This window comes from Leptonotus elevatus, chromosome 8 (genome assembly GCF_054856555.1).
Source record: "Leptonotus elevatus isolate MCC_2025b chromosome 8, RoL_Lele_1.0, whole genome shotgun sequence".
In the NCBI taxonomy this organism is placed as follows: domain Eukaryota; kingdom Metazoa; phylum Chordata; class Actinopteri; order Syngnathiformes; family Syngnathidae; genus Leptonotus; species Leptonotus elevatus.
In genome coordinates, this window is record NC_141246.1 from 11,035,062 (window position 1) to 11,063,036 (window position 27,975).

Below are 27,975 nucleotides of genomic sequence, written 5' to 3' on the forward strand. Positions count from 1 at the left end.
TTTTTTATGAAGGGAAAGTCATTCACAATGTCACATATTCGCAGCTGTGTTTATTTTCAAATTGACCAAGAGGAGAGAGGGGTTTATAATAACAATAGCATTTTTGCTTCAAAATATTGATTATTATTACATTTGACTTTGGGGTAGATAAAAGGAGCACAGAAATATACATACAGGGTACATACAGTACAAGAAAGTATAGCACCGTTTTACACAAAATACGGTTGTCTTTTGTGTACAGTATTACACAAGCATTTAAACCAATTTGTGTTTCGGTGGGTCATCTGTGAGGAGGGGGCGCCCATTGTCTTGTCCGTCAAATATTAAATATCATACACCTCAATTTGATTGGGGGTAGTAAAAAAAATAATATTCAGAGCTTCTTTTATAATGTTAAACCTGTCCATTGTTATAATCTAGATTATTATAATTTTTTGCAACATATTTTGCTTTGTCTTCTCGTGTTTTCCTTCTTTCACATAATCAACATCCATTAGTCTCTTTTAAAAATAGGGAAAACATCTATAGGCCTACTGTACATTCTTTGGGCTGGCTCATCAGTGACACACACTCAAGAAAATAACAGATCAGCATCACGCCTCAGAGTGATGCCTCACACACAAACACTAAAGATGGTCTACAGTATTTCTACTATGTGGTGGGTGGTCAATGTTTGCAAGTAGAATATGTTCTGAGATGAGTTTGATGTGTTACTGTGGTAAGTGTTGAGCTGTCAGTCATTTAACAACAACCCTGCAAGGTGAGTGGGGGGGGGGGGTGACTCGTGCTGCACGTCTAAAAACATCCATTTTTTTTCCCACTCACACATCTACCTCCATTTCCTTTTTTTTTTCCCACTCACACATCTACTTCCATTTGAAAATAATATGGTTTGACAGTGACATGTTTAGCATGCTTGCACAAATACACACATTCTCCCTCACCAACACAAACACACACCGTTTACACTTATTCAAGTTGAGCAGTCCCACACACGGGCTTCCAGAATACTGAACCCAACCGGTGAGGAAAGTTTCTTGAATATTACAATTTTCTTTATACTGCAACGCAAGAACTGATTGGCTATCGCCAGGGGCAACCAATACTGTTCCCCCTGAGAAATACAAGAACCACTCAGGAATAGGAGACGCACACACACATAGACACGCACACATAGACACGCGCACACACACACTCAAGGATGTACAGTGCAACCTCCAAAGTCAAGCATCCCAGGAAAAGTACATACCACAAAATGTACTCTGGAAAAATGTCATATCAATTGCATAAATGTTAACTTTACTACTGCCTGTTCTTATTCCATGTTATGGTGGAAGACTTTCAATTCTGAGTAAAACAACTGTATTAGTTGTATTATATAGATAACTAGGAATGTTAGTTAAAAAAAAAAAAAAGGCTTGTAGATACAGTTAACGTTTTATCATTGCAACAGTTTGAGCAAATCCATTTGGTTTACATTTGTTTTTATATGTCGGGGGAGAAAAAGTTTTGAAATTAGGACAACTTGGAAGACGGGTTCGACTTTGAAGGTTACACTGAAAGACATTCCCGGAAGAAAAAGAGAGAGAGAAAAAAAAGACTCCTTTACCAAACGTCAACACTTCCTTCAAACCGAGGCTTTTGCGTTTGATATGGCTTTAGTGTAGTGAGGAGGTAGGTCCCCATTGACCTGGTCCTGTTTTTTTGTTTTTTTTTACTGCTGCTTGAGAACTGAGGAACAATTGTAGTGAACTGCATGATTATTGTCTGAGGCCCAAAGAAGAAGACAAGGGTTAAACTGTGATGAACCAAGAGACCAGAAGACAAATGTCCTATGTTGAGGTTCACAGGTCCAAATGAAGACCCCTGCCTATTGTGTGTGAATGTGGGTCATATCATCATCATCATCATCATCATCATCATCATCATCATCATCAGTCACCACACTCCTTGTGACCTTTTACCTCTAGCCTCTGGTCTTTACAACAGCACAGTTTAACCCTTCCTGGTCTGGATCCAGACTGAGGCAGAAGCAAAACTTTCCACATTCCTGAGAGTACAAGTACCATCCGGCAATTTCAAACCCTTACTAAGTCAATTACTGTAAGACACACAGACACATACGCACAACCGCACACACTCACAAACAAACTTGCTCTCACGCACACAAGGTAGAATTCTCACACAGTCATGCCACAGTTGACAAGCGACTAGGTCTCGGACAGTGATTTACTGTACACAACCACATCAAGTGCTTAAGTTTCATGAGGATATACTGTTTGTTACGTATAGGGCTCTCTGACTGTTCAAAAATAATCCATTCTACATATATATATATACACACACGCGCGAGCATTGTTAGGGGTTAGCTCTTTGTTGGAAAATATAGATTTGTGTATGTATGCCTTTACTGTTGGGAAGTAAAACAAACAGGACTACGTAATTGGCACTTGGAATCACAAAACCTCTTAAACGCGCAGTGATCATCCCGCAAACAATTCAGTTGGACTGTAATCAATATTTTTTGTGTCAAAGAGTTAAAAACAAACAAAAGAAAAACTGACATTTCTGTGTCAACAGCCTCTTTTACACGGAGATCCTGCAAAATTGCCAGATCGGAGACGTAACAGAAGGCTAGCAGTTGCCTTTTACCGTATCCACTTTCACACTGCATCTCGCATTATTATAATTAAATGCGTGACATCGACGCACAGTGTGACATATGAAATACTTTGTCCAACAGCACCGACACACACAAGATGGCATTGCAGAATCCCCTTACACACAGGTCGCATCCTGCCTCTGTTACGGCTCTGATACTACTTCGAAGACAGAAAACTGGCGGGGTCGACTTTGTCCTTCCCCCCCGCCATTCCGTGCCTTGCCCTTTATACAGAAAAGTGACTCGGGGGGAAAAGTGACTTTAACAGGCAGTGTAAAAGGGCTAATGTCACAGTGCTTAAAAACACTTGAGTTGCACACAAAAACCTCACTTCCCCTTTTATCCCCCAACCAGACTTTTATAAGCTAATTGTGGACTTTTGTGAGAAAATGTGAGGAGGGGGAAGGTTCATTTGAGGGGGTTTGTCAACACGCCAGGAAACACTTTGAACAAAGTAAAAAAATTTAAAAGCGACTAATAAAAGCTTACACAGTTATTCTTTCCATGCAATCATATAAAATACTACATTTCCATTTCCTGTTAGGCTATATTGGATATTTACACTTTTTCTTAATATCATACAGGAAATTTGTACAAGGTTAGTCCACGTTGACACACCTCCAACAGTCTTCTGTTACCATGGCCATGAGGTGTTTTTTTTTTTTTGTTATATTCCACAGACGCACCAGCCCCCTTCCAAGGGAAAACAGGGAGCTTGCCGGGGGTTCATTTATCCAGCTGTAACTGGTGATGCTCTTTCATGAGAACCGCGTGGTCGCAGATTTCCTCATTCCCGCGTGATCACACCTTTCAGCTGGAAAGGTTTGCCAACCACACGACTAAAACAAATGTATGTGGCAAGCACTTGGACTTTTCTTTTTTCTTTTCCATCAGATCTAAGTGCTGTGATGCGCTCCAGGCCTTACTGCGGTTGGCTGCTGACACTGTCAGTCCTGTGCGACGACGGCGCTTTCTGCTGTTTCTGGGGCTGAGGTTTGAGCTGCTGTGGATGCCTCTGATGGTGGGATTGTTGCTGTTGCTGTTGTTGCCTTTGCTGGGATTGTTGTTGTTGTTGTTGTTGTTGTTGCTGCTGTTGTTGTTGATGAGTTGTCTGGGTAAAGGTACCCTGCTGCTGAAGAGGGAAAGCTGCCTGCAGAATCAGCTGGGTGGAGGGGTTACTATGGAGAAGACGAGTGCCCTAAAAAATAAATAAAATAAAATAAAAAAAGGGGACGAATATTAGCACATTTGTGTAATGAAGAAGTTAGCGGGTAGACAAATGTAAATTGAAATAGATGCATAGAAAAATGCAAAAAGAGAAATTCATATAAACACACAAGGAAAAACATTTCAAAAGGACAATTCCTACCCACTTTCCATCTAAAAAGTAGTAAGAGATTACATAAGTCTGTAAACAAAATAAAATATAGCAAAAATACAGAAAAAAAAAGGCAGATTCTAATATGCAGCGCAACGAAACATTTTTTTAATTAAATGACAAACAACACCATTTAACTCATGCGCTTTTGCTGCTATCTCATGGTACCTGTAGGAATTGCTGCTGTTGTTGCTGTTGCTGCCCCTGTTGGCCGCTTTGCGCCACCACAGCCGCCTGGTTGGAGGCATCAGTCTGACCCTGGGAAGGTTGAGCTGGTTGGAGAGTCAGTGTCTGCGTTTGTCCTCCCTGCTGAAGAATGGGAAAGTAGAGGAAGATCTTCAAATAAACTGGAAGAGTAACAGCCTACGCCACAATATGAATCATATGGCAACTTTGTCCTTACCTGCTGCCCACCAAATGGGTTGTATGCAGTGACCACCTGGCCCATGAACATGGAGGTGGGCACCATGACAGCACCACATGCCATTGGAGCGGTTACAAGTTTGGTCACCAGCTGCTGCCCTGCTGGAAAACTGATAAGAGGACAAAGCAGAAAACAAAATAAGAACGCTTCCATTCCCACACAAATCTAGGTTAACATCTTGACTGAATCGACAAATGTACCGGATCTGACGGTCCTGCGTGAAAGTGGCCACAGCTGTGCCTTGCTGCGTGTTGTTCTGCGGCATACTGGTGCTGATCTGTAGCACGTTGTGCTGCCCCGGCTGGGAGATCATCATGGTATTGTACAGTTGGGTTGGCACAGAGTTTTGGGTCTGTGGCTGAGCTTGAGGGGGTTGCTGAGACTGTCGTTGGCTCTGGAAAGGGGAAAAAGCCAAGAGGGAAACAATAGTCCAGATCTATTTTAGAGTTGTGGAATTTATTTCTCCATTTTGGAATGTCTTATTTATCTTCTAGACAGTATAAGACAAAATCGACAAATGATATGCGACAGCTCAAAGCCACAGAATGAGAAAATGACTTACAGCTGCAACATTGAAATGGTTTTATGCAGGGCCAGATATTGCATTGAATTTTAAACTGAAATCAAATCTACATAGATCCATTTTGGGAATATAGAAATCCGAAACATGCTTCGTTTCATTTTTGTAGCCCAAACACTTACTGTGTGTTGCATACTCAAATTACAGAGCAAACAATAGAAACACAGTGTTTCCGAAATGACGTCCCGATCTGATCATGGACAAATAAATGAGTCAAAACACCAAAATCTATGTCCACACATTTTTTTAATTTTTTATTTTTAACATGAACCAAAGTAAAGACCACAAATTATCTTATTAATTCAAGAAAAAGTCACATCTACAGTCCAACATTATTAATTCTGGCAAAATGCCACTTGGTGACAGTATTGCACTGCTAAAGTGAGGTGTGAGTGGCTCCGCCCAGTTTCATTTCACTTTTCTACACATCTCTTTGAGTGTTCAAATGTTACAGAATGTTACTTAAAATATTGCCTATGCCGTTAATTAAGGTTTTATGATAGTGGCAGTTTGAGCCTGGAACTAATTAATTCCATTTACATGATTCCCAATGGGAAACATTGAAACTAGAGCAACTCAGAATTCAACATGAGTCACAGTAAGCTCTATAGAGCTTCCACTGTACATGTGTTGTATTTGTGTGCAAAATGCTTGTGTCCCACCTGCTGCTGAAGGCTCTGCTGAGGAGGAGGAGCCTGCTGCTGGATGGTGAGCTGCTGTGTTCCCGAATGGACTGGGTTGATTGCCGTTTGTGGGACCTGATTGCTCAGAGCGGTCGCCTGCTGGACCGGCGCCACCTGGGGAAGCTGCATGTTCATCGCTCCACCCTGCTGCTGCAACAACATCTGCAATGAGCAAACATTTCTTTTGTGTAAGCACATTAGTAGATTAAAGAAGAAAATAAAACATGATTTAGTGAGAAGTCTCAACTGTTGTCTGTGATGATGGTTTCCGTGATAACTAACAGATAAGGAATGATTCTGCTCCAAGGTCAGACGAAGACAGCTTGCAACTGCACAAATGAGTTTTGGCTTTGTTCAAGTAAGTGTGTGCAATTGCCCAAATTTGGAATATTGGGTCAGAAAATTTCTCCGGGTTACATTTTGTTTGTGGACATTTGACTTTTCTGCAATATGAACAGCAGTTTAACGCATACTGAAGAGGGTATAATCACTGAATTTAAATCAATCGCTTATCTTATTATGGAAAAGTTAAAATGCTGAATGAGGCATTTCAATGGGCTGCTGCCAGTTGAAACTGGGCCAGTTTTGTCACCGGACCTTTCAGTGATAAACAGTAGCTCCTCTCAAGCACATGACAATACGTCAGTGGAGAAACGAGGGTGAAGAAGACATTCCGGTTGTGGCTGTATCATTTTAGCTGGCATCACTATTGCCAGTTGTGGTAAACTACTTACTGGCCACAATCCAGCTGTCACAGATTAAAACTAGTTCCAGGAGTCACTTAACAGGCCTACATTATACATGGCTATTGTCTAGTTGTGACTGTGTGAGTGTGTGTACTAACGCATGATCTGAAGAGTATGTCACTTTCTGCAGGGTGTGAGTAAGATACATGCAGTGTAATATCGGCCATTCTGAACATGAGCTGCGGCGGTCAGCAGTTCCTGCATTAGTGTGTTCATTGTATTTATATTTTACTGTTCACAGTAAGTAAGCATACTGTAAAAAAAACATAAAAAAAGTATTGCTTACAAATCTCTGTTATAGCCCAGGCATGAATGATGAACTGTGTTATAGTGGAAATCCTCTTTCTTAAAAACTACATTATACAGGTATACTGTATTGGTTTTACCTGGATACCCTGGCCCTGTACCCTCTGCAGCTGATCCTGGATGTTTCTTAGCTCCTCCTGCTGCCGCTGAATGTTGACCTGTATCATTCTGGTCCTTTGCTCCAGCTGCTCCTTCAGATGCTGCATAGCATTCACTTGTGCTGAGAACTCCATCACGGGCTGCAGCGGAAGGAAAAAGAAACAGTTCCGTCAAAAAAAAGAGTTTTGATGATAGCATGTACCGTATGCATGCACGATCCATCAATGATTTTCGACAAAAGTGCACAGAATTACCTGTACGTTTGACTGCAATTGCTGTGGTTGTTGTTGTTGTTGTTGCAGCTGTGGCTGCTGTTGCTGTTGTTGTTGCTGTTGTTGTTGCAGCTGTGGCTGCTGTTGTTGTTGTTGCTGTTGTTGCTGACTGATCATACTTGGAGTAACACTCTGGCTAGTAGTCTGAGAGCTCATGGACTGCAGATACAGACAGACAATTACAACAGAAATCATAATAATGTTGTATTAAAAAATATCTTATAAGTTTAATTATGCAGCGTAGTTTGCTACATGTTGCTGTCTCAGTTTATTTGGTCTCACCTGGCTGCTAATGGATGAGCGACGCTGTGACGTCACCTCCATGGTTGAAGCCAGAGACTGTCGCGGAGGCGTGGCTGTATCCATATGCAGTTTGGAGGCTGTTGGTGCACAAACAGAATGACTGATTAACTAAACAACGAAAACCAAATGGGGAGATCTTGGTTACATTATTGGAATCAGAGACTATAGATTACACTGGTTATTATAATGAATAAGGTTGAACACAATAAATGTAAAAATAATTTTTAAAAAAATAAAAAAACTGAAAGCCTTAGTTAAACGTATGAAAGCGTATTGCATTCACGTGAAAAAAAAAAACATACTATTTTAAATTTTGGGGGGGGGGGGGGATATTTTTATTTATTAATTAATTTTCTGTATTTCTGAATATGCCCTGTGATTGGCTGGCAACCAGTTCAGGGTGTACCCCGCCTACTGCCCGAAGCCAGCTGGGATTAGGCTCCAGCGCCCCCCGCGACGCTTGTGAGGACAAGCGGTTAAGAAAATGGATGGATGTATTTCTGAATATTATTTTCTGAATTCAGAAAAACAGGAGGAAAAATTACTCCGAACAACAACCCCAAAAAACAATTCTGAAAAACAGAAGCTGGTGCTCTGTTTTTTGGATTTATTTATTTTTACCTCTAAACTCCAAGTGACTTGTTGCAGACAACTATATCACTTACTGACTCAGTTAAGGTAAGCATACAAACATGTCAATCGATCAGCATGATACAACAAGTCACTTGGAGTTCAGAGGTAAAAAATAAAAAATAAATAAAAAGCTGGTGCTCTGTTTTTCTGAATATTTTTTTATTTTATTTCTTTGGGGAATATTTTTTTATTTTATTTCTTTGGGGAATATTTTTTTCTTTTATTTCTTTGGGGAATATTTTTTCCCCCTGTTTTTCTGAATATTTTTTTCAATGACAGAAAAAAAGGTAATAAAACAGAAAAAAATATGTTCAGAAAAACAGAAAAATAAATAAAAAAAAATACACAAAAAAAACAAAGCTCCCCCAAAAAATTATTCAGAAAAACAGGAGGGTTTTTTTTCCCTTCAAGTGAAGGCAATATGCTTCCGTTTTATGGATATAAACGTGAGTTATACTCCAACATATAAATTGCAGGTGGACATCAAGACCCTTTCATTGCAAAAGTCAATGTTTATGCAATGCGGTTTGCAAAAACTAGTGTTTCACTTACAAGTGCAAGTGTTGTCCGATACATGCGATGAAGACTTGTGGGAACTTCGTGAAGAGGTTGACGGTGTTCGGCTGTGGTCAAACCTTTCTAATGCCTCCTTCAGGCTGGATGTGTTCAGCTCTGAACCAGAGTCCTGGCTCTGTGTCAGGGACATAAAAGAAGGATAAATGATGTGTGATTTTAACTCAAAAAAACATAGTTTCATTCTATATTAACTGAAAATGTTGTATCCACTTGAATCCATGTTATGTAGCCAAATGTTTCTCTCGAAACATGAGTAGGCAGTGTATCAGTAAGATGTACAGTATTAATAAAAAAGTAAATAACAAGATTTGTATTTATAATGTATTTGTTGTGTTGCTGCAATATATTGTTTGTAAACTTGTCAAACATGTGAGTGTTTCTCACTGAATTAAGTAATGCTTTTATTTAATTTATTGTATGTGCTTGAATGAGATGCCATGAATTTTTTTTTAAAGTGCAAAATAAAAATATAATTTCACCTTATCCACAATGACTTCTGGTTTGGACTCTTCAATGCCCAGCTCCCGCCGCTGTTCTGCCCTCACTTCTGCATAGCTACAGAGACGTTTTTTGTTTGTTTGTTTTTTAAGAGAGGAAGGAACAGATTTCTGAGTCAATATGCAGACATTTTTAGTTGTTAGACTAGAGTGACCTCATTAAAGTGAAATTTAGTGAAAGGATAGAAAGGAAAGAGATACTTTTTGCTCATAATACCTTACTACTGTGTGTGTGCAGACAATAAACTCGGGCCTTGAGTTCCACTGGTGATAGGTGATGTAGTAGTGCGTCTGCAGCCATATCCACTGTTGACCTTTAGTCAGGAAACGGTAGTAACAAGACTTCCCTTTACCGTACTGCATCACTGAGCAGAGGAAAGAAAAAGGGGCCAACAACAGAGCTGTGAGAAGAACCATAAGGAAAGAAAGATTTTTTACCAGTGCAGTCAAAGTGAATGTACAAGTGAGCCCTCACAGTGTTCATGGCACTTAGCAAGCGTCTCCAGGTCATCCACATGATAATAGTCGTACCCTGAAGTTCCCAGAACCTCAAATGGTAAGTAGCCGATGATTGGTGGTGCTCTGAGAAAAAGAAATGAAATGCATAAATGACAGTACAAGAGTGGTGTTGTGTTAATATAATGTAATTGGAGTATCTGATGAGAGAAGAATCATACACACATACAGTAATGTTTATTTTTTATTTTTTATACCTGTGGTCTAAAAAGAGAAACTTCCATTCCAAACTGTGCCTCGAGGTGAATTCTTCATTGGGCTCTTCCACTGTACACATCTCCTAATGAGCATAATACAAATAATATTTTTAGCATTCTTACATATGATGCAGATTTAATAAAATGTCATTGCGACTGTGAACATGTCTGAGCCTACCTTGATAAACTGAGGTTTAGTGAGCCGTACAGTAGCCACGAAGCACACTTGGTCATCAAAAGCTGGCTGTAGAGAGCGCTGTAACACCCCCGCCAGACCATTCCTTGTCACGTTAGGAACTACAAGAGAACAGCAAATTCTGAGCATGACAAATCATCTGAAAACAGCTGCTTCAAGCTCATTCAGACAAAAGTGCTTCTGTTTGAATTCAAGTCTACTAATATATGTCATACCATTGTTGAGCGACTTGAAATTTCCAATGAAGCTCACGTATTCGTAGATAGGAGGTTCTTTTGGGTCAATTGACCCACGGAGCATATGACAACAAAATTCCATGTAGTTTTTACCTGTAGGAAAAAAAAAAGTGTTCCTATCAACTAAGTTCTCAAACAATATAATATGATTAATACTAATATTTAGGGGACAAGTTTTTGATATGACGTACAATTTGTACATCCATTTTCTGTATGGCTGTGCTAATCAGTCGGCCACTGTGCCGCCTGACGTACAAATGACAAATATTCTTCAGGTAAAATTAAAATTTCACATTATATTCCAAATTTCTATATTTCTTATGAAGTCGTATGGTTAAAAAAAAAAAACTGAAACCTATCAAGCTAAAAACATTACGCATAAATTAGTTCTGTGTTACTTACTCTTTAAATAATCTGACGCAAGGGTCTCTGGGTCGTTGGGGTGTGTGGACAAGGCTTTGTACACTTCTGAGTGCTCTCCAACTGGCAGGAAGTTTAACAAGTTCTGGTCCACCAGGTCCGCCTGCCAAGCCAAGAAAGAAAAAAAGAGCTAAAAATATTTTTATACTGCGCATTCTGGCAACATAAAAACAGTCAAATGTTCTGTGCTATGGTAAGTCAGATATGCAAATGCTGATCTTCCATGCTAGTTAATGAGGTAACTGAGAGGCTGCTAGTGCACAAGTGTAAAAAGATTCTAAATGACTTTAGGATACAGTATAGCCTAGGATACTCACAGGAAGGTGTTCCAGTAATGAGGTGACACTTTCTGACACATAAAGGATATTCCCGTCAGTCATTATTGCTATGAAGAAGCCATCCAGTGCCTGGTAATGTCAAAGAAAGACAATACCACACTCTTTACTATTAATCTACAGCTGTGGCAGTACTAGGTAGGTTAAGTTGTGTCCTGTTAACTTGATAAGTATATTTAGAATAAAACTTAAGTTCAATATCTGACCTCCAACATGAGCTGGGTGAACTCCTCATTGCTAAGAAATGGCGGCTTCCAGTCTTGTCTGATCTCACTGGACTCAGACTGAGCAGCAATTTCTAATAAGGAGAAAATATATTATTATATTTTTTGAGAAGGGAAACCCAGTGTATGAACATACAATAAAGATACAGGAAATATATAGGGGAGGGGGGGTAGACAAAACAAAAAAACAGCAGTGTCACAAGACACATCTTTAGAAAATGTATTGATTGTGCAAAGTTCAGAATGGACACAATAATGTATGTAGAATGGTAGCTAGCGCTGTGCAAAGATAACACTAAATAATGTGAGAGTAAGCAGACATTTCTTTAAAAAGTGCAGTGGAACCTCCAAATCAAACACCCAAAAGTTTCTCAAAAATATGCTTCAAAAGTCAAAACGTTGGGAGTTCTAAACATTAACATGCAGGACAAAAGAGAGGCTAGTAAATCTTTCTGAGCATCAAAAGGATCAACTGACCAAGTACTGTATGTTTTGCTTTTTCTTTGGATTGTTTTGTGATGTATACATTATGAGAGAAAATGGGTATTAATAACTGTAGAATCATAAAATGAAGTTTCTGTGAGGTCTGGCCGCTCAGTGCATTATGAATATACAGTACTATCCGCCCAAAGACCAATTACAGCACATACACAAATGAATTTTAACAACATGCCATTTTGAACATATTTTCTGTCTGTCAGGAGACTTTTCAAAGGTGAGAAGATTTGCTTTTTCTTAGCTTGTCTTTATGATTTTCTAACAGAAATGTTAAAACTCGCAACACAAAACGGGCTGTTTGTAATGTTCTCTCTGTTGACTTCCATTTTAACAAACTTGAGCGAGGCCTGTTCTTATTACAGTGGAAGCTCCAGAATCATCGAGAACATTAATTAAGAAGCAGGAACACATTGCCCTGTCATAGTGCACAGAAACAGGAAGTGAGGCGACCTGACCTTTGTGTTTACACAGGAAGTCGATACTTTTCTGCAGGATAGTGGACTTGTCCATCTTCCTGGTGTTGCCAGGCAACATGGTGCCAAGTTCCTTGATGAGGACATTGAACTGGTCTCTCCGTTTCTTTTCAGACTTGTTACGGGACACGCTACAATTCAAAGGAAGGGTTGGTTAAACAGGTGAATAACTCAGAGTGGGCATCTGATTTAGTGCCTAACCTAATATTTTGAGTCAAATTACCGTTTTGCTTTGTCCTTTTCATCTTCTTCCATCAACCCATCAAAGATGCTACAATCATCCCTGTGTGAGTACAACATGTTTTCATGTTATAAACATGTTTTACTCTTGCACTTTTTTGTTTTCCTGCACATTCAGACACTTGTGGGTGGCTTGAAAGCAGATATGCATTGGTAATAATAGCTAATGGAGGATGTTGGCTAATGAGAATTCCTACATGCCAGCAACTGGTTTATTTTTGGGTCACACAGAAAGCGAGGCAGACAGAGAAAGATCGAAGGAATGTGTTGTGCTCGCCAAAAAGGTTAACAGAACATTTGTAAAAAAATCTAATAAAATAAAGAGCATTTGTCTTGGGCTTTCTGGCTTCCTTTCTTATAATCGAAGTCAAATTGAATCTTTTAGTTTCTGTTCTTTTAGTTACTGTCATCATACTTTGACACATAAGAAGTGGTGCAGTTTCTCCAGAGGCTTGCATTTGAAAGCGGGAAAGTTTTCATAAACCACACAAAGAATCAAACACAGATGTCAGGAACTACCGTAATTTCTCCAGTATAAAACTTTTTTTTGGGGGGGGGGGGCATAAAAATCAATCTAAAATGGAGGGGATGGATGTGTTATAGTACACATAGGATTAGGGAAAAATGGACTCTAAGCATCCACCATTTCCTCGTTTGGGGAATGGTGGCGTGCTAACTTCTGGTCGCTAGGCTGACGCTTGTGATAAGCAAAAACAGCGTCCAATTTTTCAAAGTATCCAAGCCCCACCCAAGCAATCAAAGCATCCACATCTGATATAATGATCTTCAACTCCCCATAAAATAATTGTTGCTGCTCAGTAAGCATGATAGACTGGACTAGAGAGTTAGCACCAGCTGCAAACTTGTAACTACATTTGAGTGCATTGTTTTTGTCAAATAAGAACGTAAATAAATGGCCATAAATAGAAACAAACATGTCTTACCTGTTGTTGTGTTTAGTATAAAATAGGGTTCTCAGACTACAAAAATAATCAGTATTTCCCCCACAGGCATTTTTACAATGCTCAGTCGCTTCTAGAACACATTTGTGCGTTTGCGGGTCTTTTTCCCCCCTCTTCGTGTTGATTCATGTTGAATGATAGAATGCGATACGTTAGCACTTTGGCAGCCGGCTAGCGACATGCCTACGTGGCAGCCATGTTGGGGAGGTCGACATTTCAATCAAATGCAATGCATGGACATTGTAATTAAGTCAGGACTTGCTCATTTCGACCAATTTGTTTTTCTTTTTTTTTTGTGTGTCAACGCCAAAGCGTGCGCTTTTCACATTTATGAGATACACTGACGACTTAGACCTAGTACCGCTACTAGGTACCGTTACCGGTGTTCCTATTTGTGGGCTCGAGTGTTGACAGCCAAAACTGTAAGCAATTTAGCAAGGTAAGAGGCTTTCTCTCTTTACAAAATAATATTTGTCTGAACATAAGAAATCCTAACCTAACAAATTACTTTGCAGATAATAGTTCAAATTCTAAGCACGAATACCATCAAATTGGGGTAGCACAGCAGCTTTTGAAGGACCATTTCGGGGGCGGGGGAGAGAGATATTATATCCCAGTGCATATTATGCTCAAGAAATTACACTAAAGTGGGGAAACTGCAAACAAGAATTTGAGACGAGGGCAAATACTTTTCATGGCTGTTGTGTTTTGCATCATAGAAAATATAGCACAGTGTCACAAAGTATATGTATGTTGCAACATACCCTATGCTTGATGTCATGGTGGCTGCTGCTCAGGGCTGTGGCTGTGGTGACTTGCTCTTAAGGCGTGAGGTAGGCATTTGGAAGTCCACCTTGAAGGGAATGGAGGGAAACATGCATCTAACTACTATGACATAACTTTTAGAATATGATTCAGATGATTAAAAAACAGTAACAAGTGCAGTCAAATATATATTGGACTAATCGAGGGGTTCTAGTTTTGTACATAACAACAACACAGAAAGTGTAAAGCAGCAGTTCCTAAAGACTGTCTCAACTTGGGCAGCCTGCCCAGAATAAACCCAGACGGATAAAATTCTTCACTGAATAAGTGATGATATGTCAAGTTGCTAGTTTAAAAAAATTTATAAAATAAAATAAAAACTTGTTCAAGGCTAGAAACATTCTTATTGGTCAAAAAAGCATAACAAGAAGTTAATTAGTGTTAATAGTAAAACATAACTTTTATTTAACGTCGACGTCGATAGACTAAGGTATAGCGCCGAGTGAATATTGATGTATTGTTTTGGGGGGATTATAGCGATATATGTTTGAAGAATCCAAACAAAATTAATTTTCCTACTTACGCCGTAGGTAGCCTGCTGACGTGCACTCTTTACATTGAAGGCATGCTAGTAAACAGAAATGAGCTAGTTTACTAAAGACGCACTGATTCGTCAGTCAATTGGAATTTGTTCGTGTTTGCAACGTCAAACAATAAGCGGTAAGCAATAACGGTCCATTGCAAAGTATGATGAAAGTTGAAAGTACAACCGTAACTCCCACTAACAAACAGACAACATTAGGCAATCATGAAGTCAATCACACTGAATATTGTCTGAGCTATAGACTTACTTGTCTTTCTGTTGGAATAAGTGTCGCCAAAAAAAAGCTCCAAAAGCCATGGGAAACTGAAACACTTGCAGAGATAATTGTTGATGCACGCTCTAAGTTTTGTGTGACTGTAAAGTATCATTTTTTCCCCCCTGAAAACTTCAAATTACTGATCAAAAATGTGTTTGATTAATAGCATAAGTATACTTTGAAAGGAGACTGATATTTTTCTCAATTTTGACAAATACCACTGTGTAATTATATTTATTTAGCTTGATGTGATCTTCCTAAGTTGCAAACTACCAGTTATTATCAATGAATGACAGTGCAGCATTTTGTGTGTGTGTCTTTGTGTTCACTTACCCCACTGCAGCTCATGCACGGTGTGAGTTAATGTCTTTTTTCAGGGGCTTAAAGAGGATAGGGTTAGGGGTCAGTGTCAGGGGGTCATCACGGGTCACCAGACCATGGGAAAGCCATGGTGGTCATCCAAACCTGTAGGAAAAATCAGAGCAGGACACTGAAGGTCAGTCTGGGGTCAGCTTTTATCCGATTGTTCAAACGTCAGGATATAGTACCTAAAACATTGAAAAACTAATTATACACCATGTAAAAATTAGGTTACCGGAAAACATAAAAACATGAAAAACCTGCTTGGCAAGAAAACTTTTTTCATCTAATTTTGTGTTTGTATCTTATTTTTTCTTCCTATAAAAACAAAATGAATAGACCATAAGTGAGGAAAAAAATATCTGAAATGCCTTTAGGTGCACTCTGTATACAGTACATAAATGCTGGAAATGAATAATTTGTCATGCTTCTATACAGTGCTCTTGAGAAAGTGTTTTGGAGCGCAGTGACCTAGTTATGAAAAAAAAGTTTGATTCAAAACTGTCAACTTACTCAGTCACTGGAATGCCCCTTTGAGGCAGAGCCTGTTGTTTTAGAGGCTCTCCTCCTGAGAGCTTACAGATCTTTTTGTGTGAGCCACACCTTGCCTGCAACATACACGCACACAAACAAACAAAGCCGGTCAAATAAACAAACCATGAGACCCATGCTCACTGTTGAACATGCATGCAAATGGTACAGGCCAGCATTGGGCTCATTCAAACACACAAACAACAAACAAACATAAAAAGCTCTGAACATGCAACACGGTTCACATTTTTTGGCTAAATGTGACATAAAAATGTTGTATTTTTGAAAATAAACTCAAACTGTGACACATTTTAAGAATGAAAAGGCCTTCTCATATTCAACCTAGAGATAGAGTGTGTAAACAAGCCCAAAGCGACACAAACATTCATATTATTAATAGTAGTTTAGACCGATTCGCAGGACTTAATAAAATCTGAAATGGCCTAATAGGGGAAAAAAATCCCCCAAATCTTCAAACATATTCTCTGATTAAACTATAACGCAAACCTTATGGTTTAATCACCCAAGTCATTAATTTTTTTGACAATTGCCCCCGGAAGCAATTGAAGGCACATAGAGGGCAGGTACAGTATAAAAATATGATCAGTAATTGAACACACACAATAAGGCTAATAATGCTCAAAATTCTAAAATACAGAAGTTAGCACTACTTTCCCCCCCAGAAACTAAGAAAAACAACAAAACACACAGTCAAGTCCAATTGTCTGGACATAAGGAATATAAAAAATTTTTTAGCAAGCACATTGGTGTTTTATTGATATTACGCTAGTAAGTTAAGAAATGACTTAGGTGATGCAAAATTACGCTATTACGCTAACAAAAATGCATTTAATGACAAAATAATCAAATCCTCACTTGTTAAAAGTTGGTAATGCAGAAAACTTGCTGGTAGAAAAACTTTTCCTTCATGATTAAAATCTTTCGTTTTGCAGTCAATCACACCATGTATATGACTACTGTACAGTAAGTACTAAGCAAGGCCATAGCTTAATTAAAAACCTGACTTCGATAACAATGCAGCAGTCCTATGGAAGGTCAAATTGTGCATATAGTGGCAACAAATAAGATCTTTCAAGCAACGATTTCAACTCCATTGTTGAAATACTGGAAGTTTTAAAGCAACCATCTTGACCCTGTAGTGGCTCCACTTTGGGAAGCGCTACCATGACCTACTGTACAGTAATCCTCATGGCTTAGCTTTTATTTCATTGAGCCATTATTTACAACGAACACACACTCAAGAAAAACAGTATCGCCCAATGGAATATCGCATTAATATCGCATTGAATTGCTCGACATCGAGTGAATAAAAGCATAAGCATATGTGCCACAGGTGTTCGTTATACAACCGGGAGAGCAACCCACATAGTGTAGCTAGCTAACATGCTAACTAAGCTTTGCTACCGAAACCTGCCAATTGAGCGAACTCGATTCTTCCTCCCGTTATCCCCGCGTACACCAAATGACACCAACGCGAAAAATGACGCATTCGATTTAAATGGAGGGGAGGGGGACAATATTGACAGCATATCACAGCAAAAATGGGCTTTGAGCGCCTAGCTGTCACGCAACTGAGCACCAAATTATTCCGTAAAAATACCACTGCGTCTCTTCAAACACTACCCCGCGCCAAGCTCTGCGCTTGATACATTTTTAAACGCCTGGGGAACAACACATACATCCGTTAAAATGCAAATATGGCAATGGTGGAAACATTTACGCGGCAGATATATGTACACACACATCTACATACATTACATACAAACACGCGCACGCGCCAGCGAGCGACCACGCACGCACACACACACACGGCAACGAACGCGCGCATAGACACACATCCACAAGGCTGCTGAGAATGTGGGTCACTGGGCCTTGCTCGCCCTCCAGCGTGCGGAAACAGTCCCCGAGCCTCCGCTGCAGTCCGACCGCTTCCGTGCCTCTCTCGCTCTCACCCACACGTACGCACACACACGCATACGCCGAATAAAACAACGTTTATCCGCCGCACCAAAAGAGCCTCACCTCGCAGAGCGTTCAACAGCGGAGCCTTCGGTTGCGCGGTTCGCACGTAGCCTTGCATCGAGAGGAGGCGGCGGGTGCCAAGAGGACTCCGGCTTGGGGAGAAAAACAGGAGGCCTACTTCATACTACGCCGTACAGTCATGCGCAATAGAGACAGTAGGGCGCACTATTTGGCAAGTACAGTACGCAAGGCAGCAGCCAAGCCGGAGACCACTAAGGATCTTCACTGCGAGAAATGACTGCGTGTTTTTCCGCTCCACTCATTTGTATATGTATAATTACAGTAACAAACTTAAACCTTAATATTTGTTTGCAGAAATATATATATATTTTTAAAAAAGAAAGAAAGAAAGAAAGAAAAAAATACAGTGGCATCTTCCCTGCAACATTGACAACGGGGACAAATAGGTTCTAAAGGTTAATATTTTTAACGTGACGTTATGTCTCCAGTGTGCTGTGCAAGGCAGGGTTGGGGTGGCCCTGCCGAAGAGAGAGGGGTTTCCCCTTTTAATCGACATCCAATCAAAAGCTCTATAGGGTGTGACGTTGCACCCGTCCCTGTATCGAGGTTCCCCTCACATTATTGATTGATTTGAGTCACCCCCACAGAGAGACAACATTTATAAACACACCATCGACACATCGATAAGGTACATTTGCACACTTAAAAGCCAATACAAGAGCGGTATCATAATGCTATTGATTGGCACTTCACAGAGGTACGTGTTACTTTATCGGTGTGGATGGCGTTTTCAATGATGGAAAAGAGCAGCGCACATACCCTCTCCATATATTTGAGCATCTCAAATACAGCAAGTAATAAGTAAATACCTTATTAGAAACATCTTATAGTCGTAACCTACTGTAAACTACACTGCTCTTTGAAAATAAGTATCTTAGTATAATCTTATCTTTGTAAAGTCAACGTTTCGATTATATTTGGACAAGATATTGTAGAGCAGGGCCGGGGGCATAGGCGAACTAGTGGAGGGGGCGCCAAATTGCAGGGCAAAAAAAAAAGATAATAAAATATTTTTTCCCTCAGGTTTTCAAAAATAAAATATTAATAAAAATAATATATTTTATATAATAATTAGTTTTTTTGTTTTGTTTTGGTGTGGTTTATTGAACATAAAAATGCAATACAAAATAAAAGTAAAAGGAAGAAAATACAAGTTAAAAAGAAAAATAATTATTAGTAAAGTCAGTATTTACATGTTTAAAGGGAGTAGGAAGAAGTACAAGAATTTATCTAATCCTCCCCCCACTAATTTATATCATGTACAATAAGTTATTATATTTAATAATAAATCATTAAAACAGGAAAGAAAGCAAATGAAGAAAACAAAAAATAAATAATGGATTTAAAATAAAGCAGTCAGTCCAGTCCAGATACCTGCAAATAGATTTGCATAAATCATTGTTTCACATAACCACGTTAATTTATGCAAGATAAGAATTGTGTGCTGGTTTAATGTAAATAAATACATTATAAGGGCATACTGAAGTTTTTTTTTTGTTATCTGTGAATCATCTTGTTACCACCAAAGTTTTGCTTTATCTAAATTTGTATATTTATACAGAGATGGGCGCGTCAATAAATTTTGAGCATCCGTCATTCGGCAATCGTCAACAGTCAGGACATCATTCCGTCATTGTCAATCCGTCTTTATTTCAAGATGAACCGTCAATCATTCGTCGATTGCTCAGCAAAATGAGCGTCCGTCAATGTTTCTGGTATTCGAGGTGGGCATCTGTCAATGCTACGTCATCGTCAATCCGTCACCAAAACGGGACGTCCGTCATTGACGGATTGCCGAATTTATTGACGGATTGACGATTACATTGACGGATGAAAACCCCCTTCCGTCATTTATGAAGTTCAACAATTTATCGAAGTTTCCCCTCAATTGTCAACAAAAGGCTGCGTCCGTCATTGACGGACCTTCCGTTAATATTGATGGAATGCCCACCCTTTATTACTTTTTTTATATGTATCTTACACAAATATATTGTGCATAGTTTGCAAACATTTTGTAGTTGTTAATAATATGTAATAATGATAATAATATAATATATTCATTTATTTATTTTTTTGCCACGGGGGGGCTAGAATCTACACATTTGCCTAGGGAAAAGTGTTGTAGAGATAGCATGTTTTTATTGCTTTGGTGAAATTGTAAGTGGTATCATGGTCCAAAAATAATCTTAAAGCAAAGCAAATGGATCAGATTTTGAATAATCTGTCTACAGTTCTGTCTGTCCCTTTTAATCAATACAGTGAGGATGTGAGGATGTGAGGATTTTTAGATCGACACTGTTGGCAAACAAACAAAAAAGACAGAGAGAAATCTTTTTTTACTAGTTTATGTATACAATTTAATCATCTAAACTGAGACTAGCATGCAGGTGAGTCATACTGAACAAATATTGATGCAGTAAAAATTGAGTCATCTATTAAACATCCTGCCCTTCCCTTGTGAGAATATACGTAAATGGCTTTGCAGACAGGTGACCTTCCAAATGAACTCAGCAGAGCTCGTTTGGGTGTCTAATTTTATACTAAGGCAGTCCTTAACTCATTCACTGCCATTGACGGCTATAGACGTCAAAAAATCATTTTAACTATTTCTATTAGTTTAACATTTGTCCTACTTTTGTTAACAAGAGTATGAAAAGCTAGAATGTTTTTTATTGTATTATAACAGATGTACAATTTTTGATTAATTGTGATTTAACTAGTGAAGTCATGTGATTAATTACGATTAAAAATGGTAATCACCTGACGCCCTTAATTTTTTATAATCTTTTTTTTCTAATAAATAAAGATTATTTAAAATTTGAAAAAAATAATTACAAATATATATATTTTAAGAAAATATTATTTAAAATTAGGGGTGTCAGGTGATTAATTTTTGTTGTTGTAATTAATCGCATGACTTTACTAGTTAACTCACGATTAATCACAAATTTTATATCTGTTCTAAATCTACAAAAAAAATTATAGGTTTTCATACTCTTGTTAACAAAAGTGGAACAAATGTTAAACTAATAGAAATAGTTAAAATGAATTTATGACGTCTAAAGCCGTCAATGGCAGTGAATGAGTTAAACATGGGGGTACGGTGCGATGCCCAGAGGGGTGCAGGGTGGACGGTGGTGGGTAGGGTGGGGCCATGTGACCACAGGGGGCATGCCGTGTTTTTTTTCTTTCTCCGAAATAGAATTGTGTGTAATATTACACATCCACTACAGTAGGTGGCAGAGTGTGCGTAGGGAGTATATAGCCATAATTCAGTATTCAAAATATTTATTGTCATTGTCACAAAGGAACAACGAAACTTTGTTTGGAGCATCCATACAGCAGAGTTGGTAAAGTGCAAAATCTCACAAAATAAATACCCAAACACAAACATTGGACACAGTATAGGACATAGTACTTGTCATTAATAAAGTGCAGAGCAGAAATATTCAGATACCCGAGAATTACCTCGCGCATCAGTGCAAAACTGGATAATTTAATCAAATATTATAGTTGTTAAACCTTGAGTAAGAAGGGTAAATGAAAAAAGGGAGTAGTGACATCATGCAACAATGCAAACCGGTTCAAAGTTATTGTTGTTGAATGTTATTATTGTCTATAAAGGAAGGGGGATGGGGCAGATAGGGAAAATGGGCAGAATTCAGTAACCTCACAGCCTGTTGGCCAGTCTTGATGTTCTGGCCCGTATGGACCTGTACCTTCTCCCTGAGGGCAGCAAGTGGAAAAGGTGGTGAGCCGGATAGTGCTGGTCCCGTAGGATGTTGCGCACTCTACTCAAACAGCGAGTGGAGTAGATTGTGCTAATCTCAAGGAGAGTCGTTCCAATGATTCTCCCAGCAGCTTTCACCACCCGCTGGAGAGCCTGCTGGCCAGCCTTAGTGCAGCTGGAGAACTACACTTAGAATCCATATGTTAGAATGCTTCTGATGGCACAGTTGTAAAAGTTTACTATCAGCGATCTGGGAATGTGAGCGCTCCTCAGCTTGTGCCTTGCCCACTGCTATGGAAATGTGATCTCACCAGGACAGGTCCTCAGTCACTGTTACCCCCAGGAATTTGAAGCTTCTCACCCTCTCCACCACATTGTGGCCTATAGAGAGGGGTTGATGGTTGATTTGTTTTTTCCTACGGAAATCCACCGCAATCTCCTTGGTGTTTTTAATGTTTAGAGCCAAGTTGTTGTTGTGGTCAAAGATCAAACCAATAGGCGCTATCCCTCTTGCACAATAGTGCATCAAAGGTCATGTCTTTGTTTCCCTTTACTTCTGCCATCTGCTATTTTTCCCCCCAGAAATTGTTCTTACTGCATAACAACCTTCACAGTAAAGATAGACATTCAAATACAGTTTCCTAATCAGAAAATTTGTCAAGTTTGGATTGGTGATGTGGACCCAAGTGCAGGAAAGTAGGGCGCGTGGAGCTCAAAAGTGCTCCCAAAAAGTTTTTTATTTAACAAACACAGGTGGACATGATAAAACTTGACAAAGGGAAACACAAGGAAAACATGACAAAATCCAACAAAACAAAACAGACAAAATATAGATCATGACCAAATTAAGGCGTTATTTAGTTGATTCCGTTTTTTAAGCATGAATGGATCACATCTCTGAATTTTCATAAGTTATGTTTGTGACATATCGAACAGTGTTCGCAGAGGAATTCTTCTATCCGTTACATCTTTGAGATGCAATTAATCAATTTCATTCTAGTCACAGAATTTTTAACAATCAATGAATTGATTAACTACTTCATAGCAGATGTTTCCATTTAACACAAGTCAAGTCATTGCAGCGGCTATTATTGTGGAGCGTATACCTCCATACCCCTATGCAACTAATAATGACAGGATGAATTGATGGGGTTAAATGTCCTGATAAGTAAGTACAATAAACCTCATATGTTATTCATGAGAATCAACACATGTTTCCTTCTCTGGCTATACTTCCTACCTGTACCCGCTCATCTTTCCATCTCAGACGCAAAAAGCCTTTCAAACAACAACAATAATAAAAGCACTTAGCGGTGGAGCGACTCGTCTTTGTTTTCACAAATGTGACAAATCCAATGGAGCCGCATTGTTTTAAGGCCACAAATCAAATCAGTCCTTTGTTCTGCTTCATTCCAATGGGACTCGCTCTCGTCCAATTCAGGATCATATTTCTCAGAAAGTGGAACTAAAGAAATGATCAATGTGTACTGTAGCGTTCTCTGATTATCGAGCAACATCTCTCGTCCTCGTCAATAAGCATAGCATCATTTACATGCTTGTAAAGGGAGTGCTTCACCCCACACCTGTGCTCAAAGAGAGAGCCAATGACTCGTGAGCTTAATGGGAAGCATGCAGAGTGCTGTGGGACATCCATTTCCCTCACAACAAGCGTTTAATCACAGAGAAACACTGGGCAATGTGCCACATCATGCAGCAACATCGATATGGGAGTGAGCCGAGGGGAGACAGAAAGACCGGGGGAGGAACTTTACAGTGAGTGCTTGCTTGAAAAGGATGGGGCATAGAGTATTACGTGATACTGTACAGTTCCAATCAGTGTGGGCAGGGTCCAACATTAAGCCTTTTTTGAGTAGTAGCCCGAAGAGCCACCATGAGCCAAGTTATTGTGGCCCTATCAGAACCGGTACTAAAAAAAAAGAGAGAGCAATGATGATGACATTACCGAATGAACAATACTGAGCTCTTCAAAAAAAAAGAAAAAAGAACCGGTACTCGCCCCCATAAATTCATAATACAATACGATAAGCTTTGGTGATTGTATAGTATCTTTATTGTATACAATTGTGTTCATGGCCATGACTCTTTACTAACCTCTCTCAAATCTCACCATTGTAATTGCACAAATTAATACTAAAGTAACACTTCAAATAATAATAATCACAAAATTATTAAAATACAGTATTTACTTAGCACTTACATTCCAAATGTTTTTCGTTTGTTGTTGTTTTTTTTTGTTTTTTTTAAATAAAGGTTTGAGCATTGAAGGACTGGTTTGGAAACAAATAAAAACAAATTATTTGATGACAAGTGTTACGACAGTAACGACACAGTGTCGTAAACTGTCTTGGTGTGCGTTTTCTATAGAGAATAAAGTTGTCATCCACGCATTACTGCACATATTAATCGCTGCTCTTGTTCCTCGCTGCTAGTATGAATCTATTAAGGCTTGCGGTGATTGAGCTAGCTGAAGCTAGTGACTTGAGGCTAACACCAATTCATGCCCCTATTTTTCTTGCATCATCATATGTTTTGGTCAGGTTGTTTCTGAGATAGAAATATTTTAGTCAGAAACAAGAAACACTCATTTGGGCCACTTTTGGTGGGTGATTTTCTGAGACTTCGAAATTTACTGGCTCATTCGGGCCACCTTCTGAAAGTAGCTGATTTTCCCGAAACAGTATCGCACAGGCCTTGGGCCACTGGGCCAAAATTAATGTTGAACCTGAGTGGGATAAACAGTTACCTTCAGTAACAGAAAGACAAACAGTAATAATATACATCTAGTGCACCATTGTCCTCTTATTACCATTTTCTCCATGTTTTTCATTCTCGAAACAAAATCATCACAATTTTGTACCACTGATAAAACTGCACTTTTTGCATTTTAATTGATCTATTCTTATTTTCTATGGGGTTGTTTATTCCATATTTCCTTTAAATTATATTGTTGTTGTTTTTTTCATATAGTGCGTGACATTTTCCTCTTGTCATTTTTATTTTATATTAATATTTAGAACTAGTATTTAGAGTAGTTTTTCCTTTGTATATTACATTGTTAGAAAAGTCAAACTTTCCACTGTGTTTCTAAATGTGCATTGGGAATTAACTACTGAATATTTGTAGGAAAACCTAATGATTGTGAGTATGATCAATCTAATGGAGCTTAAGAGACACAATAAAAAGTTAAAGTTATTACTCCCCTTTCTGCTCAGTCCCTCCCAAGTTTTTTTTTTATGAAGACAGTAGAATAGTAAAGTAGCACGACCTGGACAATCACACCTGATTAGTGCAGAGTGGAGCAGAATGTGTGTGTTTGTGTGCGTATATGTGTGTGTGTGCGTGTGTGTTCTCAAGGAAGCACTCATTTCACACACCAACCAGAAAGGAAAAAACATCTTGCCGTTCCCACCATCTGCTATCAGGTGTTGTCATTTCATCTTTCTACATTTGTTGCCCACATTTGTTCATTCAGCCTTGCCTACGGTCCGCTCTCTACGTGATGTCGTCTCTTCTGAGGGAGGAGATGCAAAGGGTTTTATTCCGACCTGCAAAACAAAGACTGATGGAATTTATTGAGATTGAAGAACCGGAGATTGGAAGACATTTTCTCTGCGTCTCAAGTAAGTAACTTTATTTGCTGTTGCATGTAATTGTAGCAGCATCTTTGGACATTATAGTCTGTTGACTCAAAAACATTTAAATGATGAATAAATGCACGTATTTATTTCTCCCCAGCCTTTAGGCAAGGCAAGACAAGGCAGCTTTATTTATATATAACACATTTCATACACAAAGTAACTCAATGTGTTTCAAATAATTAAAAGAATACATCACTTACAAGCATTTAAAAACAATAGAAGTAGAGACACTTGAAAGCAAAGCAATAAATAATAATAATAATAATAAATGAATTAAAGTAGCTCCTTAAAAAATTTTAATAAAATAAAAAAAAATAAAAAGCTAATAATGTTCTAATTTGTCTGTCAGAGCTATTTATTTAGGACTATATTTATGCACTGTATTACATTTTGGCTTTTTTTTTTTTACTAACTCATGTCAACCAAAATGTGTTAACATGTTTCTGCAGTTGAAAACAGAAAAAGGCTTGTGCAGTTATGCATAGTGCGGTGCCAAATGACACAGACCTCCATCAAATCTGGATCCAAAAGGGGTCACACCAAACGCTCCAGTATCCAGGAGTGCTATAGGAGGACAGAAATCTGGTCCCTGAACGATCTGACTCTGGTGGATGGACGAGACCCTGATGTGGTAATCTATATAATGACTATTACTGCTTCAATTAGCAGCATAACTAAAGTTATATATCTGAGGACATTTTTGCACAGATGACAAGAATGGCTTGATTAATTGTTTAATTTTTAAAAAAAAAAATTATTTTCCTGTCACAATATTATATTGGCTTATCGTACAGTATGTGGATGCTATTGTTTTTGCTATGATGCTTTACTCCCAGTGGCAAACAATGATTCTAATCAGCTTGTTAAAGTTCTTTATAAGATGTTATAAGAGGAGATCATTTTAGCAAGGCAAGGGCTTCATATCAGAATATTGTACAAGTTAGTCTATGGTGTCAAGTTTTATTTTTCTTTCCAATATAATTAAAGCTCCAGCCTCAGCCCTACTCAACATAATGTAAAATTTAAAAAGAAAAGCCCAATGAATGAATTACAAATCTGCTTAAATTCTTTAAAATGTCACATGACACTTGAGTCTTAAACTGTTTCTGTCTCTCACTCAGGATGACCCGTGTTTCTTGCTCCACTTTGGCAATGTGCGTACAGTGCGTGCAGTGAGCTGCTCCGCCAAATACGCTTTTGTGCGTGCTCTAGTTGCTGTCAGTGAACAGTATGGTCAGAAGTCACTAAACCTGGACAACTTTGACTGGGCCTACATCAAACCCACGTCCTTCTACTCCAACAGAGGAGACTGTGTGGTGCTATCACAGATATGTTTTTATGCATTCAACTTGGTATGTCTGTCGATGTGTCCTGTGCCCCTGGAAGCATAACAGAGATCCACAATGCTGTATGTGTGTGTGTCATTGAGTGATTTTGTGTGTGTGTGTTTAGATCACAATTATTAAACATGTTTACCACACATAACATGCATTGAGAAACAAGATTTCATTAAATGGAGCCTGTTTTGCATTACTGAGGCTTGGGCAGGGTGATATATTACTACAACCCATTTGCATTCAAACTGAATGCATGCTCATGGTGAATGCAAGTTGTTAGTTACTACCTATTTTTATCAATTGTGTCATATACTTTTTTTTTTTATGTTTATTGCTGTGTTTTCAGACAAGCCAGAGTAATGTGTTTTATTTCATCAGCATGGAATATGTATAGGTACTGTCTAGCCATGTTTATTTTTTATTTTTAAATCCCGCTTATTCGCATAAGGGACGCGGGTAGATGTCGAGCCCATGATATACCAAGCTGAGTCAGGGTGCACCCTGAGCTGGTCACCAGCCAATCCCAGGACACATATAGACAAACGAAACGACCATTAAAAATTACAGTACATAGAATTTAGAATTATTCATTAGCCTATTATACAAGGAAGCCAAAGCCGAGGTTCAAATGCCAACCCTCAGAACTATGAGGCAGACGTCCTAACCATGAGGCCTACGTGCTGCACTATTTACTGCATTGGCTACAGTACTATATAGTTTTATACTACAATTTATTTGTATTCTTAGACATTCTTAGTAAGTAACTCGAGAGTTGTAACTGCATTGTTTATCTATTGTTACTATGTTTGACATGATGAATTGTGTTTAAATAACTCACTTTATTGGGGTGGAGTGATTAAAGTTTCAATTATTTTGAGGCCAGAATGAGATTTATCATTATTATTGTTTTCTTTGTTTTTGACACCATGTAACAAAAAAATACAAGAAAACAACAAACATTTAAAGTAGTTATAATGCATAACACAGCATAGTGCATTCATCATCACGCATGTTGAATAAACGCCACACATATGAACACAGTTTTGAGCAAGTTACGACTGAATTTCAATGTGAATATGCCTTTGGGTGAGGACGTTGTCCTTTCCAACATGGCCGCTGCGTAGGCACGTCGGTTAGCAGACTGCCACAGCGCCCAGACGTAGCCCTATTAGATGCCCTAAGATGTGCCTGAAAAATCAAGTTAAAAAAAAAA

At 38.7% G+C, this 27,975-nt stretch overlaps 2 protein-coding genes across 5 annotated transcripts; one reads left to right on the forward strand and one right to left on the reverse strand.

The window, feature by feature from the left end:
• Positions 1-33: 33 nt before the first annotated feature.
• clockb (clock circadian regulator b) lies at positions 34-18,160 on the reverse strand. Of its 2 annotated transcripts, none has more exons than XM_086083806.1 (24): positions 18,016-18,160; positions 15,955-16,049; positions 15,415-15,546; positions 14,221-14,309; positions 12,478-12,537; positions 12,237-12,385; positions 11,266-11,357; positions 11,042-11,131; positions 10,707-10,827; positions 10,284-10,397; positions 10,051-10,169; positions 9,873-9,955; positions 9,635-9,741; positions 9,377-9,524; positions 9,142-9,217; positions 8,639-8,777; positions 7,433-7,530; positions 7,133-7,309; positions 6,860-7,018; positions 5,707-5,877; positions 4,665-4,858; positions 4,444-4,573; positions 4,209-4,349; positions 34-3,860 (listed from the first exon to the last, which is right to left on the reverse strand). In XM_086083806.1, exons 4-24 carry the CDS (start codon positions 14,235-14,237, stop codon positions 3,585-3,587), a joined length of 2,661 nt encoding a protein of 886 aa, XP_085939932.1. In that variant the 5' UTR covers positions 14,238-14,309; positions 15,415-15,546; positions 15,955-16,049; positions 18,016-18,160; the 3' UTR covers positions 34-3,584. The 2 variants fall into 2 exon arrangements, with proteins under 2 accessions (XP_085939932.1, XP_085939931.1); XM_086083805.1 differs by having other exon boundaries at positions 5,707-5,889.
• exoc1l (exocyst complex component 1 like) lies at positions 12,264-27,975 on the forward strand. 3 transcript variants are annotated; one of them, XM_086083809.1, is made up of 5 exons: positions 12,264-12,416; positions 12,523-12,541; positions 25,260-25,407; positions 25,875-26,056; positions 26,547-27,975. In XM_086083809.1, the coding sequence occupies exons 3-5, from the start codon at positions 25,287-25,289 to the stop codon at positions 26,814-26,816; spliced, it is 573 nt and encodes a 190-aa protein (XP_085939935.1). In that variant the 5' UTR covers positions 12,264-12,416; positions 12,523-12,541; positions 25,260-25,286; the 3' UTR covers positions 26,817-27,975. The 3 variants fall into 3 exon arrangements, with proteins under 3 accessions (XP_085939935.1, XP_085939934.1, XP_085939933.1); XM_086083808.1 differs by lacking the exons at positions 12,264-12,416; positions 12,523-12,541 and adding an exon at positions 15,523-15,577; XM_086083807.1 differs by lacking the exons at positions 12,264-12,416; positions 12,523-12,541 and having other exon boundaries at positions 21,224-25,407.

Bases quoted from the DNA above. Each gene is read 5' to 3' on its own strand.
- exoc1l (XM_086083807.1), top strand. From the start codon at position 25,113: ATGTGTGTGTGTGCGTGTGTGTTCTCAAGGAAGCACTCATTTCACACA. The intron at 25,408-25,874 runs GTAAGTAACTTT...ATGTTTCTGCAG, and splicing joins ACATTTTCTCTGCGTCTCAA to TTGAAAACAGAAAAAGGCTT. The intron at 26,057-26,546 runs GTAATCTATATA...TCTCTCACTCAG, and splicing joins ATGGACGAGACCCTGATGTG to GATGACCCGTGTTTCTTGCT.
- clockb (XM_086083805.1), bottom strand. The intron at 9,956-10,050 runs GTAGGCTCAGAC...TATGCTCATTAG, and splicing joins CTAAACCTCAGTTTATCAAG to GAGATGTGTACAGTGGAAGA. The intron at 5,890-6,859 runs GTAAAACCAATA...TGCTCATTGCAG, and splicing joins TACAGGGCCAGGGTATCCAG to ATGTTGTTGCAGCAGCAGGG.